Source organism: Alexandromys fortis, unplaced genomic scaffold, assembly GCF_014885135.2.
Source record: "Alexandromys fortis isolate MF-2015 unplaced genomic scaffold, M_Fortis_MF-2015_v1.1 scaffold_0, whole genome shotgun sequence".
NCBI classification, from domain to species: Eukaryota; Metazoa; Chordata; class Mammalia; order Rodentia; family Cricetidae; genus Alexandromys; species Alexandromys fortis.
In genome coordinates this window covers 8,406,364-8,422,725 of record NW_026067949.1, presented here as the reverse complement: position 1 = coordinate 8,422,725, position 16,362 = coordinate 8,406,364, and the positions used below count along the sequence as shown (strand labels likewise).

The 16,362-nt window shown below is 34.4% G+C and overlaps 1 protein-coding gene across 2 annotated transcripts in view; it reads right to left on the bottom strand.

The window, feature by feature from the left end:
• The window catches only part of Slit2 (slit guidance ligand 2), a 330,345-nt gene that overhangs the window by 107,551 nt on the left and 206,432 nt on the right, over positions 1–16,362 (bottom strand). For both annotated transcript variants that reach the window (XM_050150144.1, XM_050150145.1), the window contains exons 6-9: positions 15,869–15,940; positions 11,396–11,467; positions 8,441–8,604; positions 5,850–5,988 (exon numbers count right to left, since the gene is read on the bottom strand). In XM_050150144.1, coding sequence (XP_050006101.1) covers positions 5,850–5,988; positions 8,441–8,604; positions 11,396–11,467; positions 15,869–15,940 — 447 coding nt within the window. The remainder of the gene's footprint in view (positions 1–5,849; positions 5,989–8,440; positions 8,605–11,395; positions 11,468–15,868; positions 15,941–16,362) is intronic.

Below are 16,362 nucleotides of genomic sequence, written 5' to 3'. Positions count from 1 at the left end.
AGGAGAGTGGAAGCAGGGGAGGAAGTAGGAATTTGGATTGGTATTTTTTAAAGTAATAAAATTAAAAAAAAGCTCAGTGAGTTGTTTCAAGATTGAATTTTTTTTCATTTTAGTAAGATATTTTAACTCATCTCAGTTTTTTTCTCTCCTCTCTTCTGCCACAAAATGATATTGTTAGTCGTTGAAAGATTACATATCTATGCCCTAGCATTACAAAAGAAATATGACTTCAGAGAAAGGTATCCACGCATCATCTTTAAGGTGATAAATGCATCCATCTCTCAAGAAGGAGAGTAATTACAACATGTTGGTTTGGTCATCAGAGAATGCAGCCAAAGGAGATATAACACTTAACATGGACTTCAAAGCAGTATATGTAAGAAGAAAATTTTACTGATGAATTCTTTCAGCTTTCTAGTCCACTTTAGCCTAGACTATCAGACATTTTTAAAATTAAATTTATTTATTCAAATTTTTGGAAATTCTGCTTATAAGCAATCATTATGTCAACAAAGAAAGCCTGACTCGACCTTGTGGTTACACTTATTAATCTTGGTACAACAGCTCTCTCATAGATAAGTCAACATTAAGTGCTTGATAGATTCTGAATTGTGTATACTCTCACTTCCAATAACTATTCATCAACTGCGTATCAAAGTGCTTTGTTGTGCCACGGTATTAGTTTTGTTACAGGTTAAGTTACTCTCTGGTGGCTTGAATAGAACTTGATCTTGCCTTCTTAGAACTCAAACTTTGGTACTGAAAGATGTTTAAAAACACAAATACACATATCTGCTAAAGAATTCTCCCTGTTATGATTTTTTACACGAGGGATGGTTCCCTTTACTGTACAAAACATTTTAGTTCTATGCGGTCCCAATAGTTAAGTCATAACAGTTATAATGCCAGAATGGATGGAGACAGCTGCTGAGAGAGGGAAAGACCATGTTCTCTAAGAGTGTAGCTCCTGAGAAGTTGACTGTGGCTCAGTCAAAGACTATATACCCTAGAATATTGGTACTGTACAATTGTCTTTAAGGGTTTAAAAATAAAAATGACAAAGTTAGGTGGGTGGAAAAGGGGGAGTGGATCTGCAAAGAAATGGTGGAAGGGAGGTAGATATGATCAAAACATGTTACTTGAAACTCCCAATGAATTAAAAAAATAAAATAAACTTATAAATTAAAATGTGATCAGTAGATACAGTCAAAACTTATTCCCAGTCCACGAATGCAAATGCAAACCACTGGCCATGATAAAATCATTGTTTAGTCGTCAGGCTTCCTGAGGAGAGTTCCCCCAGGGTTTTCTGAACATGTCTCTGAAGTGGTTTTCCTACTCTGTAAAACTCATCACACGAGTCAATGAAAACTCAAATTATATGCTATGTGTGCAAGCATTCAGCACTGAAGAGTTTAAATAGATGTTAACCTATTTCTACTTTATGATGTTTTATATCTTCAAGAAAAAATGTTTTGTAAAACACCAAAATATGATTTGTGCTTCCTAAAAACAAAATAGAATGGAGATAATATTTGCATATTGTTTAGTAACCTAGATCACAGTCAGGTGTTCACTCTTATATAGAACTTATATCCTTTCTCTTTATTACAATTATGAATCTTATAATAAAGATGTATCACAGCCTAAGAAAACAAACATGTCAAAACTATTAAAATATCTCAATCTGAAATAAAGATGCTACACAGATAACCCACTTATACCTTGTTGTGAAATATTTGAATAAGATGAATAAATATTTTAATAATAAAATGATAACAGTGTAAACAATAATATTTGAAAAAAGTTATCTCTAAAAATTGAAAATAATGTTTTGTTGAGTACCATTTGCATGATTTTTCAATACTAGCAATATTCTTTATTTTCAACAGACAAAAATGTGAGTCACTGAGCTAGTATGTTACATTTCTGAAGGTGTTTCATTCCCACTGAATAATGAATAATGAATAAAATTCATCTGTAGCCTGACGAACATTTGTATACCAACTTATAAATTGAAGTTATGGTACCACAATATAACATATCACCTCTTTAATATAGGCAAACCCAATGGGATGCATTATTTAGTATAACTTCCATGCTGCTAAACTCGACCATTATGTGAAGTCTATAGAGCATGCAAGGTAGAGGCAAAGTGCTAAAGTGAAAAATAAAAATGATTAATAGAACAAGACATTTAAAATGTCCCACATCACTGTATTGCTTTTGATAAATTTTTGCCCCTAGCTTGCTCTTCTAGAACATGTTAGTCTCCCTTTGTTAGGAGAAGATCTGACTGCTTTCTTCCTGTGTGCACATACACCTTCTTTAACTCTTGATTTTCCTCACTAGTTTTATTTGACTTTATTTTTTTTTCAAAGATATTCTTTCATTCTAATTTTCTAACAATTGCAGGTTTCTGAATTTTTAAATCAGTTCTTTTTGAATAACGATTTGAGCTGTTCATTTTCACCCTTTGGGATTCCCAGTCTTAACATTGATAAGTGGCTTTTGTAATCACTGTTGACAAAACTGGATCCATTCATATGAATGGTTAAAAGTCTGAACTGCTTTGAACTTCAGCGGGCTCACAGGCAGCAACACTTGCTTGAGCAGACCACATTGCCTGGAGGCTCTTTCTAGCTTTCACTGCCCTAGCCTTCTGCCTCTTTTCTCTTTCCCTTGGTTGCTTGATGAAATTACTTTTCAACATAGATTTTTTTTGGGAGGAGGAGTCAGTTACTTCATAAATTTTGACTCAGGCAAATTCTTTCCTTGTTTAAAATTATTATAACCTGCATGATGTTATTTGAACCTCTTTACAATTTTTACTTCTTATTTACAGTCTTCCCACTGCTCAGGTTTGAAACTGGCATCAGTTTTGCTGCATTTTCGTATAAATCCTCACCAGTAGTATTAATCCCTACTAATCAAACCTCTGTATTAACTACCATCTGTTTCCAAGTCCCCTTCTTATTATTGTCCAACATTTCCTCCTCTTCCAACATCCACAAAGGTAAGGCAATAGATTCCTAGGTATCTTCTGCTTTGAAAGTCCATTGAGATACAGCCCTAAGACAATTCTTTCGGAAGATTCAATTAAAAATACCTGTTTCCAGATGCATTCCAAATAAATTCTAAGATTTTTAATAGTATCGAAACCCTCTATGAAGTTGCACTGACCCATTTTTAAATGTCCTTTTCTCTGTTCTCTGCATTATCACATATCACCCAAGCAGCATTCCTATAAAATCTGTCCATTAATGTTTAATCAACTCAGAGTTTCTTTCCATTCATCGCCTCTCTATGGGGTTTAGTTCAGGTGCCGCTTTTGTAAGTGTTCCAGGTTTGAGGTATCATTTATGGGTTTCTAGATTATGATGTGCATATAGTTCTACACATATTATTTTATTTCCCAAAAACAAAATGTTTTAGTTTCCAAAAATGATGAGTTCATAGAAGAGAAGTAACCTAATCATGAACTCAGAGTCAGTAAATGAGAGATAAAACTGGGATTCTAAACAAAATATATCAACTCTTCTTACTCAGTTTCTCTTGGCCTCCCCTCTGCTTTCTGTAATGCTATCTGCCTTTGCATGCATTCCACTCATCTCACAACGAATACTTGATGCCTCATTCCATAGTTATTAAATGCTATTTGCAAAGAACCACTCATTAATTAAAAGAAAAATCTCTGAAAAAATGATGATGACTTTATATACTAAATATATTTTTTTGTATCTGGATAGGTCATTATACTGTTTTACTGTTTAAGAAAAAAAAAAAACCATGAACTGAAGTCAATACATCACAGAGATACTTGTACATGCACATCTATTATGGTAACACTACTCAATATCTAAGTTATGGAATCAGCCTGAACAACTGTCAGCAAATGATGGATAAGGAAAATGTGGTCTACATGTAAACACAGTGGAATTTTATTGGCCTCTAAAGGAGAAAGACATATGTAGTTTTCTGGAGAGTGGATGTGACTGGAAATCAACATACCAAATCGATAAACTAGATAGGAAAAAAAATATTTCCCATTTTATGATTCTTTTCTTATTTGTGGGTTCTAAAAATTTCTTATAGGAACAGAAAGTCATATATGTTTACACACATAAATACACAAAAAATATACATATGAAGCATGAAAGCAAAATAGAGACTGGGGTAAGGAAAGAGAGGCCAGCAGAGGGGAAATGCAAGTTGGGAAGAGGAGGAAATTGAACTAGGGTGAATATGATCAAAGAAATAAGATCTTTGAAAGAAATTGCTTTTATGAAGTCCAATGTTATATGTGAGTATACATCAATAAAATTATAGTACACACATGCATTCTTTTAAATAATAAGGATTATTGACTGTATGCAACTGCTTCTACATTGTCTCTATCATATATTCTTCATGTGTCTATAAAAATAAATCTTGTGGAGATTAATGAATATTGTGGGTTTCTTTTCATAATATACTTCTTCTAAGTTCTAACTAAGCTCAAAGGCTTAAATAATAATGCCTTCAATGATAGACAGAGACTTATTACAACAGTGTTTTCTTTTTGCAATGCCTCAAAGTGAAAATATTATCTTCCCATTCACCTTTATAACCTCTGCTGCCTACCACTCACTTCCACCTCTGTTATTTGTTCCTAGTGCTTCTTTCTTACAGAACTGGACCTGGTACTTCCCAAACCATATCTTATTCTTGCAATACCCAGCCAAAACCAAATACATAGAAATCGTAAGATCTTATTCCACCAACTAAACCTTGGATGAAGAGTCTATTATGCTTTGGTGCTTGTATAAAAATCTCAATGCATTTTGGAGGCTCTGGAGAAGATCATGTTTCTTACCCCAATTATTTAAATACATTATTAAGCACATATTATACTTGAAAATAATATATATTCTTGGACTAAGATTATTCTCACATAAAGAAAATTGAAGTAGTTCACTTATAGAAATTAAACAAATGGGTTGAAAGAGGTAGTTCTTAAAAAGTTTTTTTTTGCTTTTTATGAGAAATTGTTCCTCTTTTATTGATTTAAGCAAACAATCAAAAACTGATTACAGTGTTACAATTTAGAGTTGCCCTATAAAACAGTAACATGATAATCTAGGCAGTTAGAGATACCTTCTTCATTAATAGAAACTGTGATTTTTCCTCTAAACTTTCTATGATGCTGACGTTCTGAGCTGCATCTTATATGCACTTGTTTCATGAACATGACTTACATTTCACATGGACACTAACAATCAGTCCTCAGCGTCACACAAAGAAGGTCTATAATAGTCAAGAGGACTGAGCTTTTGATGGAAGTAGTTACTATGGTACAAACTTTAAAAAGTTTTCTAGCTAAGTAATAGATGACACGCTACAATCTAGCACATTCTATATTTTATATACTCTATGCATTTAAAAAGGATCATGAGACTTCAATCTAAACCTGAGTTTTGAGAAGGCAGCAACCCTCTCGTTGTGCTTTATTTACTTCTGTTGGTCACCTTTTTGTACTCCATTGCTTTAGCCAGAACCCAACATCACTAAACCTGCTGACCTTAACGTCAGGATGAGAAGCACATATTGTCTTTAAAAAAGCCTAAATGCTTATTCAAATATAATTTTCTGAAATATATTCCTTTTAATTATACCTGTGATAAAATCAAATCATAATCCTTTCATCAGTGTATATAAGTGAACATAGGAAAGGTTGATACAATGCTGAAAACATGATTTGCCTAAAGCAACTAATCAGAGGTGCCTGAGAAGCCCAAACTTCCGGAAAGCAAACCATGTGTTGGATTAATTAGGGAGGTTGAAAGAGAAAGAAAATTTGGGGCACATACATTTCCGTGATGGTCTCAGGAAGATTTGTGGGGATCTCAGTCAGGCCTTTTCCTCGGCAGTCCACAATATTGTTGCTACAGGTACAGGCATCAGGGCAGTGCAGAACACTGCAGGAGGGAGCCATGAATGACTGATGACCTAAAAGAGAAAAAAAAATCAACACAAGTTAGATTTTTCTCTGGAATTTCACAATAGAGAGATATACAGACTGTGTTAATCTTAGAAAGCAGGAGGCAAAGATCAAGTCCTCGCATGCTTGTTTATTAAATAAGCATCCTTAATATTTCTAGATTATATTTGGGAAAGCATGCAGTTATATCTTAATATTATAAGATAAGAAATCATAACAATTGTAACATTTTCAAAACTTAGAAAAGGTTAGTAAAACTAAATTTAGATTCAAGACCAGAATTCTATTCAAAAGTAACATGAGTTCTCAATAGGCAGATATTTCAGAATGAGCTATATAATTTCTAATAAGCTTAACTGGAGCTTGGTTTTAATCAAACTGATGTAGCATAATTTACTTTGCTTCTGGAAAAAAGAAAGAAAAAAATGCAGAGGACTTCCATCTTGATTGACATAACTGTTGGTCAAATTAAGTTAGGCCATGCCAACAAATGGAGGAGAAAACTAGATAATAGAAGTTTGATGTCTGGATAGATTCAAAATTGCTGCTTTCTTTGAAGTTATTATGGTAATTTGTGGGAGATCATTCTATAATTGTTCATCCAAATGATCCTTTTCAGGGCTTCATCTGATAGAAACTTTTGCTATGAGCAGTCACCTGCAGATGTGTAATTTCACTGCTCAGTGTTTGAACACAAAAGTCTCCTGAAATCAGATTTCCTAGTCTGAGTAACGAAAACCAGAACATCATCAGCCAGGTTGCACCAAACAGGCGCCTGCTTAGCCATGGTTTCTGGAGAAAATCAGGACAATCTTCTGGGATCTACTGGGAAGGGGCCCTCCCCGTGTGAGAGAAGTGCCAGGAAAAGACTGTGGGCTAGTTGCTAAACCCAGACCTCCACACTGGTTCTCAAAGTACAACAATATTCTAAGTCTAAAAAAAAAAAATGCAAGGAGGGAGAAAACACAAACACAAAATATAAACTTGCCTTCTTCCTCATCTAGAAGGCAGTGCGGGGAAAACAAAAAAGAGAAAAACGATGGTTAGAGAAATGTTAGTCATTTGTTTGGATTTTTAAAAAGCAACCAAACACACCGAGAATATTCCAGGTTATTATAAGAAAACTGGAGGTAGATCACAAAGTGTGGAAATACATTTAAACGTCCAAAAGATTTCTTTAAATGTCCAAAAATGAGCTAGTAATTTTCTTCCAGGCGTTTAAAAATGTGAACTGCTTTCAATGCATGGTAAGCATGGGTGAAGAGACGGGGACCTCCACACATACCAGAATTAGTGGCTGTAAAATTCCCTTATAAAGTTATATCATATTTGGATAAGGCCTATGCAAATCAACCCTATAATATCAGTCATCTTTTGATTACTTACAACAATGAATAGAATATAAATGATATGCAAATATTTGTTATAATAGTGCATTGCTTAGAGACTAAAGACAAGAAAATGATGGTAAAGTTTCAGTACTGATCATTTGTTTTAGTAATGTTTTGATGCTGGTTGCTTGAATCCATATCTGTGCAGGCAAGTAAGAGAAGCCAATTATATAGTGATTTCAAACTTCGTGTTAGGCTTGGAAGAGGTCTTGTCAAAATATATACGAGCCTCGGGTCTATCCCCAGAAAAATCAAAAGTTTATGTGTTTCATAATATTTTAAACAGTGTTCTGAAGCACACCTAGACATATATTCATAAATACACACAGTCATATGCATGTATATAATTTATTTGTGTGCATATGTACATATATGTATGCAAATATAGACTATATAGGTTGAGATCCTTGAATTTGAACATATAAAATTGGAAAAGCTTATGATTTTATACTATATTTTAGTCTCCAATATAGAGATTAATTTATATTGTTCATATAGTTGTTTCAAGGGTAAAGTGAGGCAGCTATGTGTGAAATATTTACATTACTGTTTAGACATGCAGAATACAGCAAATGTTAGCCTTTGATAATTATGTTTTGCAGATGTTCTGGTACATAAAAATATACTTATTTTTAGTAGAAGTGAATCATTAGATGTACATATTTATAAAGTGATACTCTACCTTTTTATAATCACAGTTGAGTTGTACTGAATTTTAGGATAAGTATTCAGGATTACTAGTTGTTGTTCACTAGTGAGTATAAAAGTAGACAGTAATCTTCAATAAAAGATAAAACAATATTTCACAAATATTGTTACAACTGGGAATTTCCTATATTCCCTTGGGATGCAACTGGAAAGATTGTTCTATCCGAGTAATCAACAATTGCCCTAGGTACAAATGTCCTAGAATCCAGTGTTCTTCTTGCTGCACAACAGAGTCTCCATGGTGATGAATGCATGATGACTCCCTGGGGAGAATTCTCCACCTTTGAAATTTGAATTCCACACACCTGTTACACCAGAGTGTTTTTTTTTTTTTTAAATACTACAACCCCACTGATCTTACCACTGCAGACAAATTCTCGTTTTTGAACCTCTGCTACATTGTGTCCCCTCAGGTGGGATGGGCCCATACACTGAGTGTACAAGCCCACCCGAGGCCGTTGGCGAAGCCAATCCGAGAGCCAGGCCAGGTGGCAGTCGCAGTACAGGTTGTTTGAATGGAGTCGACTAAAGAAGAGGGAAGAGTTCAAAGCAAGAAAATGGGAGACAGTTAATTCAAACTTTATTAGTAAAAAGATATACTTCTTTAAAAAAAAAATAAAACAAAACCAATACAGGCACCCATTAGGGAATTCCTATTACGATTATTTCTCAGATAATTAAACTACTTTATAAACATGAGTCAGTCCTAGTCTTAGCTAGGCAAAAAGGCAGAAGAAGAAGGACCATGAAATTATTTTGCTTATATTCCTTCAAAGGGGTAATGAGAAAAAAATATCAGCCCGGGGCAAATTATTCTCCATCCCCACCATAACAAAAGCCAATGGAGGTGGTCCAAGGCTGTGAGAGTGAAGAGGGGTGGACGGCAAGTGTTTAGAACAAAAGGTGTGGCTTATAGGTCAAATATCAGCAAAGACCATTGTTAGTTCCTATAGCAACGGCTTACAAAGTCATTTTAGCATAGCACTATTTTGCTAAGATGAATAATAATTCAATATAAGACAGTTGGCTTTTAACATACCTCTTGTAATTTCTCCCCTCCCTCCGTTCTTCTTCCCCCACCCCACTGGGCCCAGTCTCTCAGAAAAGGGATTAGCTGAATTTGGTTCTTAGACTCTAGCTTCAAAGAGCAAAGAGTAAAATTAAAAGGCAAAAGTGGCTGGATGGGAAGAAATTAAATAAGACCCCTTTATTCTGCCAGAATCTATGCAAGATCATGGGTTCCTTCCAAATTGCAAATAGTACTTCTCCATTAATAAAATATCAGGCAAATGTATCCACTAAATTAGGTAAATGACTTCAAACTGTGTTTTACGTTTGCTCAAACTAAAGACAGGGCACCTAATGCTATAAATCAAAACATCGTTCCTAGAATTGTCTATGACACAGTGGGACAATTTTAGCCCCTTTTAGCTGATGTGTTCAATTCTAACTCAATAATGATAATGGATTGTAAAATACAGAACTCAGCCTAGAAAGATAATCCAAGTATAAAAATGGAATTTGTAAGTACCAATGATGCTAGAGAAAAACGAGCCAACCAAAAGGGGGGGGGATTTAAATTAAATGATGGCCATATTCTCCTTGAGTGTTTGTATAAGAACCAGGATGCCCTGCATCAAAACTAAAATGGATATCCTGAGGTCAAATATTGGATTTTTGGAACGGTGAGTGACCAGCTCCTTAGTTTGCTGAGAATTTGAACACTGCCTTTGGTAGCCACTGGTACCTCTTTCACCATTCTTAGCAAATATGTTCAACTAAACAGAGACTGTTTCCATGTCCTTGTCAAACAGGGAGTGATGAAAAGATACAAAAATATTTTTTAAATGTATAGCTCAATAAAATCAATAAGAAAAAGTTTTAAAAAATGAAAAACAATCTACAGCTGGTTTGGAAGATAAGCTAGTATATGGCTACCAGCAGATAAAGGCACAAAAATGCAATGATACGTTGATGTACTGTTTAACTATTTCTTTTTACGGGTATTAAAATCATAGTTCTTTCTTTGCACATATATTACATATAGTTAATATTAAACTGATTTTGTCAAAAACAGTTTAGGTAAGTGAGGTTATTAATCAATCTCATTTTGTCAGGGAAATAAATTTAGTTATTAAATTAGCAATGTCAGGGAATTAAAAGATTTATACAATGAAGCACTTTTCAATTTTATTTTTTAGATAAGATCTGAGTATGCATCCTTGGCTAGAACTCACTATGTAGACGAGACTGGCCTTGGACTCAATAGCTCTACCTGCCTCTGCTACCTGAATATTGAGATTATTGAGATTAAAGGCCTTGTCACCACACACAACTCAGTGTGTGTTTATTTAAAAAAATTAAATGAATGTTTTCAAGTATCAGATATTTGATTGCTTATTGATTTGTTTATTTTTATAAGGGAGAATCTCATGTAACTCATGCTACTTTGACCTCCCTATGTAGCAAAGGTCAGCTTTGAATGCCTGAACTTCCTATTTTGCCTCTTAAATGATTGGATTGCCAAATGTGCAGTGCCATGCCTGGCTCGGTTATTTGCTATTTTAAAAAGAGAAATTTTTTGAAAAATTAATCAAAATAGACGTAACTGATATAAAAATTCATTTTTCCACCACAAGCCCAAATCTTTGATTTTGTTCCCCCTGTTTCTAGCAATTCACCTTCTAGGTCTGGGCGATTTTGAAACCCAGTTCACCACAGATTTGTATCTTAAAATACTAAAATTAAAACGCTGCACATTGGAGTTTAACAATTCTTTTTTCTTGGAGAGAGAAAAATAAGCTGTAGTTAATATTTTATTTCAAAAAATATCTTAATGACTGTGTGTGACCCTGGAAAGATAGTTTTAAATGTAAATGCTGACACAGCTTTAATTATGCAAGCACCAGTGGGTGATGCCCTGACTTTACATTACAGAGAACGCTGGAGCACACGTTAGCTGTATTAGGTCTGCTTCTAATACAGTAATAAAATCATAAAGATTTCCCATTTATCATTTCTGACAGCCAATCAAGGAGTCTTTCACTTTTTAATGGAATGTGACCTCTCCAATAGCTCAAAGTAAATGTTTTATTTTTCTCCAAACTTTATGCAATGCATATCATTTGTAAGGAAACCAAGTTTTCAGAGTAACAGTTCATTTTCTAAAATAGTACTTCTAGCATTCTTCCCAAATTGCATTTTCTTTGCCTTTGTTATAATGAACTAACAGTCCTATACACTGATTATTAAAGATTGTACTGAAGAAACATTCTTAATAATTAAATCCATCTTTCTGTACATTTTGGCTACTTACAATGTCCTAAGTTTAGGCATATGGTTGAAACTTGCCACTGAAAGTCTAGTAATATTGTTATTGTTGAGAGTGCTGTAGAATAAAAAAAAAGTTAAAATTTTTAGTTAGATTTGGAAAATCATTGATCTTGTTATATTAACATCAAAATTTTCTTATGGCTTCATTTAAGTAAACTTCTTTGTAGAGAACACAAAGAGAATTCACTATTTTAGAGAAAATATGATACCTAATTTTCATATTTAAATATATTACTATGCATTCCATCTTATTAAACAATTGTAAAATATATATGTATGGCTTAGGTCAGATATTTTTGTTGCATTATACTATTGCATGCAAGCCTGCTTACCATAGAAAAATGAATTAGAAAATTTGACTTTACATTTCTTTGTTTAATTAGTGTCCATGGTGATGTTCACATTCTTGGACTCTCCAGCAGACACCCCATACCAACAACACATAATCGTTATTATGAAGGACTATTTAATTACCCTTTGCTGTGGGTAATGGCTACTCCTTAAGCTTGGGTGAAATATCATGCATATAAATTTGGCATTTTCATCTTTTGGAGATGAAGTGTCTTGCTCTGGCAGCATATTAAAGCCTTAGTGTATTCTTTTAGTTGTAGCATGGCATACTGTCCTTTGTGTAATTCTGTTGGGTCACAATCTCAGTCATCATGTCGTGAGGTAGAGTCAGAAAGACAGGTGGTCAAAGGAGCTTTGGTGAAAGGTATAATTGTTGCTTAATTCAGATTGCTCCTTCTCTCCCTTCATAGTAATTATTATGTTGAAAATGAGAAAGAGAATCAATTGAAAGAAAATTCCTGTGTGACGTAAACTTTTACTTCAAACATCAGATATACTGTAACAGTATTTCACAAGTCGTCCATGATGGCAGAGCATAAGTAAATACCAGATTTTAGACAACATGAGGCAATGGTTTCAATGTTTTATAGATGCTCATGACTTACGTATTCTCTCTATGTGACTTTTAGTCACTAGGTTACTTATTTTATCTGTGAATACATTTCAAACTGGGTAGCCAAGTGGGTCATTCAATGTTTTAAGTACACAGCTGATGTAACCAACTTTCCTGAGAAGTCAATTCCTGGTCTCTCGATAATACCATGGACAGCAATCCTGCACACCTGATGTTATAACTGAAGAGGTATAATTGAAAAGGTACTCTTTCTAGTTCCCACACGGGTGATTAACAAAAAGAAATAGATGAATTTATTACTAGTATTTTTAACAATAAATAGGAGATTGATCTAAAAATTTCTATTTCAAAGTTCCTGGGTGAGTCATATTGCTTGACCACCTTCCATAGCACCGGGAGACAAACAACTGAACACTAGGTTATGACAAGGGCGTATATCTATGTCTGGTTTACTGCGAAGCACAGTGTCCTCCGCTGTCTATCCATTTTTGGTTTCTGTATGTTTGCTTGCTTGTTTGTGTTTTGTTTCTTTTTCTTTCAAGAGTAGTTTGAGGTTTTATTGACGATATTTTCATGCCTGCCTTCACCATGTTGATATAAGAAACAAGAGGCTCAGCAGAACAAGAAAGGCATAGTCAAGTGTGCCTGCAGACTCCACATGGGAGAGGCCTGTCTCTTCTTGTCTATTTTCTTGCCCAGTCCATCTCTTTGCTGGCTCATTTCATTGATGCCCCTCGTCTGACCTCCACAGACTGCTCAGTTAAAAAGTCCAGTGAAAACTGATGAGGCTCAAATGCCATCCCCCTGCTCATCAGTGTACCTCTTTTGCATGGGCAGAACCCCCGGTGTCCTGTCAATTTCCCACTCGAAGAATCACTCTGTTTTTACAGATCACTTAGTCTTCGATAAACTGTAGTCCTTCACTTTCACTTCACCCCCAGAATATTTCACAAAATTAACAATCAACCCCAAAAAAGTCCATTACTCTTACCAACTCTATCCAAGTATCTTCTGCTTGTCTTATTCATCTCTGCAGGTGTGTCTCTTTTCAGAGGGATTTGATTTCAACTGACATCTTTTCCCACTCTCATAATTTAGGCATACTCAACATAACTAAAATCTTTGAAGGTTCAGGGTATACTGTGATACGATTTGAGGAGTTCACTTGTGAATACTTCTTTTGCATGGGAACTAAATCAATTTTTAAGTTCGCTCTTTTTTTTAACCAGATTATGTTTTTATAAAAATGTTTTATTAGTGCAAAAATACAAAATATTCCCCTTGAAATGATGGTGTACACGTTACAATTTGATGATGATTTAGTTGCTACTATCTCATAGTGCCAACCAAGAGCAGGACTTGGCAGAAAGTCTAGTGTTTAATGGACATGACTCACTATGTTCCCATTTAATTAAGTTATGACTATTCTATAGGAAAAATAGATAAATCTAGCATTTTATTTCATTTCTCTGTCCAATGTCCTAATAAGAAAAAAGCCATATAGACAAATTTAGTTTTCAATGTTATTGAGACTATTTCTTCATAGTAAAAATACATAGTTAACTGTATATTCTATCAACCAGAATTAAACAGGAAGAATAAGAAACTAACTCGTGTCTCACCAATCCTGACTTCCCTTGGAATCTCAGACTTCATTAACTCTTTTTCTAAAAAAAGAAACCCTTATCTAGACATTTTATCAGTGATCAGCACTATCACACCATATTCTCTTGTTTGGCCTCAATAGTGTCAGATAGTCAAATATGCTCATGGAATAAAAATAAAACTTAAATTAATACCCTGGGAATCTGAAATTACATATGAACCTTAAGTTGCTATTCTTTCATGAGATCATAAGAAGAGAATCTACGAAGTCAGAATTGTTACCCTTCTTTCAGGAATACCGTTTAGTAATGGTGTATTTAGTAATTCCATCTTTTCAAAGTTTTATCCCATTCTCCTTTATCAATCCAATTATGGAAATACTGTTTAAAATGCACTAAATGTATTATCTTTAAAAATTATATAAAGTACATTTGTGACATCACAAAACTTTACCAGAAACATTGAAATTTTTAAAAATACCCAAACATTTTCTTGTAGTGGATAATTTTAACTATTTGCATCTGTGAGCAGGTTGTTATCATCATGCAGCGCTATGATATGAAATTAGGAGCCTCATTCCAATGGTTTAGATTTTTATTTAACCTCATGGTAAAGAATATCATGTTGCATACTAATGGTTCCCGCAGAGGTCAAACTTTAGTCATTTTATTAAGATAAAATTTAACAATATCCCAATGTTTAAATTTCTATTTCATTCGCATAATAACAGTTCTCAAAAAAAAATCAATGTTTAGAAATTTGCTAAGATGAAAATAACAATATGCAAGGTGACCATTTCTGATTCAAGTTAATCTGTAGTTATATATGTTATATAGTTCTCTCTATATATATTAAACACTTCAGTTTGCGGGACTGACACTTGCTCTCCGTCTGCTACACTCACTCATTGCCCCCACCTCCACCCTCACACACAAGCAGCACAGTTATTTGCACACTGGTTAAAAAGGGGCTTTAAACTAAAGTGTGTGTAAGCAATTTGACCATCTTTGAAGTAGAAAAAAGATTGTTTTTCAACAGCAATAAACATGACCTCCATGTACTGAGCAATTCAGACACGTAACATTTGTGATTTCTTATCAACTCTTTAAAATGTTAACTCAGATCGGGGACAGGTAGAAACTCTTCTCAACATGTAATAAAAATAAGAATCACATAGCAATCATAGTAAAATAAAATATCTTAGTTGAAATATTATTCATCTTCAGATTATATTTCAGTGGCTCAAAACTTCGCAATTAACTCACCCTCTTTTTATGGAGGGTGGACTTGTTAATTCTTGTACAACTTTTAACAAACTAATGAGAAATTCTAAACCACTTCATATTGAACACGTTAAATTTCTGACTCTGTTGTGGATGGAACTAACACATGGAAAAATCTTTTCACTCAAGGAGAATAGCAGTGAAGTCTCTGAAATGGATCTCATCCATGGCTCATTCAAATTCAGAACCCAAATTCAAAATAAACATACAAAAATGAACTTGACTTATGTCATCATGGAAAATTGCATGATTAAATGAAAACACCTTTCCATTTCTCACTAACCACCAAATATATTAGTAAATAGTGGTTTATTTTGGATTTTTATCTTAATATTTAGGGATCTGGGAACTTTGGAAACATCTATCAATGTTATGAGGTTATTTTATTAAAAGTGGGCTTTCAATTGCTCTTCTTAAATACAGAATGTCTACATAGAAACATTTCCTTGGTTTCGCCCACATACATCTTGACTCTTCTGTGTATTCACAAGTTTTTTTTAAAAGGAGTATTTGCTGTTGTTGTTGCTGTTAGGAAAACATTTTGACACAAGGCTATTAGACTAGCTAACTCATCACATTACTACTTTCTAGAAACAATGAAACAACTTTCTAGAAAAGAGTCAGAGAAATAAGCGATACTCACAGTACTTCTAGGTCTCTTAGCGCTCTAAAGGCCCCATCTTCGATGCAGCTGATCTGGTTGTAATCCAGTTGCCTGTTAAATGGATTAAAAGACTATGTAATGGAAAGGCACGGAAGCTGGGTGTAGGAGACCTGAAGATTTCTGAAGGAGCTCTGATGCTCCGATCGCACTTCCTGAAAGGCTTCCTCATGCACACTCATCCGCTTAAGAATGTCACAAGCCATCCTGCCCTCCCTGTGCAGCTACTGAAGTCTCTTTTTGTTCCGAACTGTCTGTGCAAATAGCAGCCCTTGGAAAGCTCCAGTAAATAATAACTGCACCTTATATTAAATGCCATAGGAATGCAATTTCATTACATCAAGAAAAGCTATCCATTAAGAGCTTTCAGCGTCATCTTGCTGAAACAATTTCATTAAGGTAAAGGGCTGTAAATCACTTAATGTCACATGCACCCCCTCAGTGACCTAACAGAATCCATTTATCAGAGAAGCCCA